The sequence below is a fragment of the Procambarus clarkii genome, chromosome 19, assembly GCF_040958095.1.
Source record: "Procambarus clarkii isolate CNS0578487 chromosome 19, FALCON_Pclarkii_2.0, whole genome shotgun sequence".
In the NCBI taxonomy this organism is placed as follows: Eukaryota; Metazoa; Arthropoda; class Malacostraca; order Decapoda; family Cambaridae; genus Procambarus; species Procambarus clarkii.
Window position 1 is genome coordinate 25,581,177 of NC_091168.1, and position 5,448 is coordinate 25,586,624.

The 5,448-nt window shown below is 45.8% G+C and overlaps 1 protein-coding gene across 1 annotated transcript; it reads right to left on the bottom strand.

The window, feature by feature from the left end:
* Positions 1 to 3,522: 3,522 nt before the first annotated feature.
* LOC138366344 (mRNA decay activator protein ZFP36L3-like) lies at positions 3,523 to 4,041 on the bottom strand. The gene has a single exon (XM_069327377.1). The coding sequence runs from the start codon at positions 4,039 to 4,041 to the stop codon at positions 3,523 to 3,525; it is 519 nt and encodes a 172-aa protein (XP_069183478.1).
* Positions 4,042 to 5,448: the final 1,407 nt, after the last annotated feature.

Genomic DNA, 5,448 nt, shown 5'->3' on the forward strand with positions numbered 1-5,448 from the left:
GTCAGACATCATTATTCCCAAATCCTTTACATGCTGCTTTCCTACTATGGGCAGGTTCGATTGTGTTTTGTACCCTGTATTATGTTTGGTCCTCATTTGTGCCGTACCTGAGTACCTGGAATTTATCACTGTTAAACATCATGTTATTTTCTGCTGCCCATTCGAAAACTATTAATATCTGCTTGTAGTTTTTCAATGTCTTCAGCAGAGGTAATTTTCATGCTGATTTTTGTGTCATCTGCAAAGGATGACACGAAGCTGTGACTTGTATTTTTATCTATATCTGATATGAGAATAAAAACAAGTGGATGAATGACATAACAATGGATATTAATAGGGGTATTACATGCATGAACATAAGCAGCTTATGTTCTTGCTGCTCCTGCCTCTATGCCAATTGGCTCGGGGTCTTGAAGTGGGTAGAATGTAATTATGTTTTACCTGGTTGTTGATTGCTGGTCTTGACTGTTTTATGTATAGGGCCTCGCTGATGTCCAGTCTTATGTTGTCGTTATACCTGTCGTTTATTTCAGTGTTGCTTGTTAAGATGTCTCTGGTGATGATCTGGTTGTGTGAGGAGATTATATGCTCTGTGATAGAGCCCTGTTGTTTGTGCATTATCGACTAGAGAGAGACAACGTTGTCTTGCCTATATACTAAGATCTCTGATCACGATTTATGTTTATAGGTCCTCTGGTAGGTTAGGATAAGACACCTTAGTACGACAGTGTCTTGACGTTGGGAACGCTCGCCAGAACGGGCTGAGATTCCACCCTGGTCCTCCAGAGTACCGTACCCCTGCAAGTTGGGCACCATGAGCACCGGTCCAGCGACTGTCACAAGTGTTGGGAGGGCGGGAGACCTGCACGGACACGACAACAGTCCTGGCCTAGTTTTGCCTGCTGTTATTTCAGCAAATCATTTGAGCATGCTATGGTCGCCCTGAGTATCAAGGGTGTGTAAAGCTTGAATGGTCCTGTAAACTGTATGACCCCGTCATTGGTTAGATCCTGGCGACAATGGCTGGCCGAGTGGCTCAGTACTCAACTGCCAGGGGTATGGCAGTTTACAGGTTGAAATCCTCGAGGGTTCATAGAGTTTACAATTGTACACTGCGTTGGGGACTAGTCAAGCTTCATACACACAACATTAATGCGTAATGGTGTTGCTGGCAGCGACCTGCAGGCTAACATAGCCATCACAATCTGGCTGATTCGGTACTTAGTGTTGGAAGCTGTCCAGTTTTCTCTTAAAAAGTTTACCCTTTGTTAAGACAATTTTTCTTATATTTGGTGCACTCATCATACACCCGTCCTGTGTGTGGAGGGTGACGTCTTGGGTCTCTATACACAGTATTCTCCGACACATATACTCCTCACTGGGTCTACTCAAGTATTATATTATTATTGTACAGATTTGGGACCTGACCGAATATCTTCCGTGTAAATATTATGAGATATTATTCTCGTATAATTGCCTGGAAGTACATTTAGTTCGCTTTGAGACGGTGTCAACAATACCTGGTTGATACCTGGGGCCAGATTCACGAAAGCACTTACGCAAGAACTTACGAACGTGTATATCTTTCCTCAATCTTTGACGGCTTTGGTTACATTTATTAAACAGTTTACAAGCGTGAAAACTTGCCATTCATCAGTTGTTATTGTTATAAACAGCCTCCTGGTGCTTCGGAGCTCATTAACTGTTTAATAATTGGAAATAAAGCCGCCAAAGATTGAGAAAAGATGTACTGGTTTGTAAGTGCTTGCGTAAGTGCTTTTGTGAATCTGGCCCCTGGTTGATGGGGTTCTGGGGGTTCTTCTACTCCCCAAGCCCGGCCCGAGACCAGGCTTGATTTGTGAGAGTTTGGTCCACCCGGCTGTTGCTTGGAGCGGCCCGCAGGCCCACATATCCACCACAGCCCGGTTGATCCGGCACTCGGAGAAAACTGTCTAGTTTTCTCTTGAAGATGTCCGCGGTTGTCCTGGCAATATTTCTTATAGTCGCTGGGATGTTAAACAACCGTGGACCTCTGATGTTTATATAGTGTTCTCTGATTGTGTCTGTGGCACCTCTGCTCTTCACTGGTTCTATTCTGCATTTTCTTCCATATCATTGTTGTTGTTGTTTAAAATTCGCTACTTGGAACAAAAAGTTCCAAGTAGCACGAGCTATGGTGAGCCCGTAGTGGACATATCGTTCACTCCAATATGTTGTTATTTTACTGTGTAGATTTGGGACCTGTCCCTCCAATATTTTCCATGTGTATATTATGTGATATCTCTCCCGTCGTCTTTCTAGTGAGTACATTTGGAGGGCTTTGAGACGATCCCAATAATTTAGGTGCTTTATCGCGTCTATGTATGCCGTATATGTTCTCTGTACTCCCTCTATTTCAACAATCTCTCCCACTCTGAAGGGGGAAGCGAGTACTGAGCAGTACTCAAGACGGGACAACACAAGTGATTTGAAGAGTACAACCATTGTGATGGGATCCCTGGATTTGAAAGTTCTCGTAATCCATCCTATCATTTTTCTGGCTGACGCAATATTTGCTTGGTTATGCTCCCTAAACGTTAGGTCGTCAGACATCATTATTCCCAAATCCTTTACATGCTGCTTTCCTACTATGGGCAAATGTAGTTGTTTTGTACCCTGTAGTATATTTTAAGGTTCTCATTTTTACCTTATATTATAGTGCTCATTAATGTAGGTGTTTGCTCTATCTCTTCGTACAGTAAATGTTTTCTGTTTTCCTTTAGTTTCATGTTTCCTGCCCTGAAAGGGAAGACGAGTACTAAGCAATATTCTGCTTGCCCGAAGCCCGAAGCCTTCCCGGGAACCTGCCCGAAACGCTGCGCGTACTAGTGGCTTTACAAGATTGTAAATACTATGCTATGTATTCTCTCTAACCCAATGTACCTTCTTGTATATAAATAAATAAATAAATAAATAAATAAATAAATAAATAAATAAATAAATAAATAAATAAGTATTCAAAACGAGCGAGCACAAGTGAAATGAGTATTTGTAGCAGCATGTCTCCTATTCAAGCGAGAGTCCCGCAAATCTCATAATCAACCCCTAACATTTCTCAAGCTGAGACCACGTTTGTTTTCCTATGTTCACTAAACGTTAGGTCCTCTGACGTCACTATTCCTAGATCCATTGCATGTCATTTCCGTTCTGAGAGACGTGATTCAGTCTCGTATTCTTTGTCATGTTTTGAGTTGAGGTGTGTCCATCTAAATGTGCTTTCAAGGGGTTGGTCTCAAGTCTTTGGTCTCACCTTTCAACAAGTTGATGTACATGTTTCCGTAAAATAATGGGGTGTTTCATATCTACATGTGAAGCTGTGTATGGAGTCTGTCTCTACCGCTTCACTTCTTAGCTAAGTCCATGTGTTCAGTTGGCTTCTAACACTGGAAAAGTATTCAGAATATCTATGGCTCAGTTGGATACATAATTTCCACGTGTGTCCCCTTGTATCTAATTGTCAGCCACATGCTTGTGACTTACTGTCTACCTATAATCTGTACACTGACGGGTGGCCATCACTGCTACACTGATGCGAGTGGCCATCACTGTTACACTGACGCGAGTGGCCATCACTGCTACATTGACGAGAGTGGCCATCACTGCTACACTGATGCGAGTGGCCATCACTGCTACATTGACGAGAGTGGCCATCACTGCTACATTGACGAGAGTGGCCATCACTGCTACACTGATGCGAGTGGCCATCACTGCTACATTGACGCGAGTGGCCATCACTGTTACACTGACGCGAGTGGCCATCACTGCTACACTGACGAGAGTGGCCGTCACCGCTACACTGACGAGAGTGGCCATCACCGCTACACTGACGAGAGTGGCCATCACCGCTACACTGACGAGAGTGGCCATCACCGCTACACTGACGAGAGTGGCCATCACCGCTACACTGACGAGAGTGGCCATCACCGCTACACTGACGAGAGTGGCCATCACCGCTACACTGACGAGAGTGGCCATCACCGCTACACTGACGAGAGTGGCCATCACTGCTGGTCATAAGAGAGACTTTAGCCACGACGCTTCTCTCTCTCTGGCTATCTGATGAGTTTCATGCACCAGGCATCATCACTCTTGGCTATTATTCATCGTGGGTTATGGGGACGAAGAGTGGGAGCGGGGGAGAAGGGGTGTAAAGTGGGGGGAGGGGGAGTGATAGGGTGGGTGGGGTTCGAATGTGAATAGTTAGGGGTGAAAGTGGGGGGTACACTCATTAGTGCATCCAGTCTCCCACTTATGCATGCTTTATCTTTGACCTGGGAGGAGTGCACATAAGGGAGGGGGTGTGTGTGGGTAAGGGGAGGGAAGGGGGTGCCGTGAGGGGGAGAGAGAGAGAGAGAGAGAGGGGGTAGGCAAGATGGGGGAGAGCGGGTGCATATGAGGGGGGGGGGGAGTGAGGAGGATTGGAGGAGGTCACATGGTAGAGGGGAGTAAGGAGAGGGGGGGGGGGAGTGCAGGGGAGAGGAAGGTAGTGTTCAAGTATGAGTAAGACAGCTTGCAGCTTAAGTGCACACTTATGCACCAAGTACGTTAATGGCAACTACCACCTCCCAGCGAGTGATTAGTCGCCGGCCGCTAAGAGCGCCAGAAGCCTCTCCTATCATGTCTTGTTCTCTCGAGTACGAGTACTCGAGTATCACCTCGCTGGCCTGTCTGTCCCTTGAGGCACAGCTTTGGTCCTTTACTGCTTAATACATTTTGTGACTGAGATTTGAGTGACCGTCAGATGTGTGGGATGTTCAGACACACTGAGATAGCATAAGCCGTAGCCAAAGCCTCGTGAAGACGAACATTTATCCTAACTACATGTGGATAGGTACGTAGTTGGTTGAAATCGGCCTCTCCTGTGTGGCAGAGTTTGACTAGCCACTTGTGGCTAGTTGCACGATTGCACGATACCCAGCTTGTGATGGACAATTAGGCAGGTCAAATCCAGCCTAGCCCGTGTGGAATAGATAGCCTCGTCCCCTGTATATAGATGCGCAAGAGGCTAGTTAGTGTCAGAACGGTAAAGAACAGAAGGACGAGAGGGAGGGGTTGCTCTGCACATAATTATACGCGGCATATAATTGGCGAGGGATTCTGGCTCCAATCTGCTAACTTAATGAACTTCCAGCCAGGCCTTATCGCACGTGTGCTGTCTATAGCTTTTTCGGATAAGCCCCCCCATTAATTTCTACAATCCGACACCCATCGCAGGCTTACCATCACCAATTTAGTTTGAGAATCGTTTCCTATGCCTTTGTTTGATTGTAGTATATCTTTATTCATGAAGACTTGCCCCGTCAAATAGCAATACTGACAGCCTTTTACGTGGTATCTGATGCTTTGGGAGAGCGGGGGATGTGTGGTGCCAAGGGTCGTATGCCCGCCCTCATCTCTTTAAACACTAAC

Bases quoted from the DNA above. Each gene is read 5' to 3' on its own strand.
- LOC138366344 (XM_069327377.1), bottom strand. From the start codon at position 4,041: ATGGCCACTCTCGTCAGTGTAGCGGTGATGGCCACTCTCGTCAGTGTA.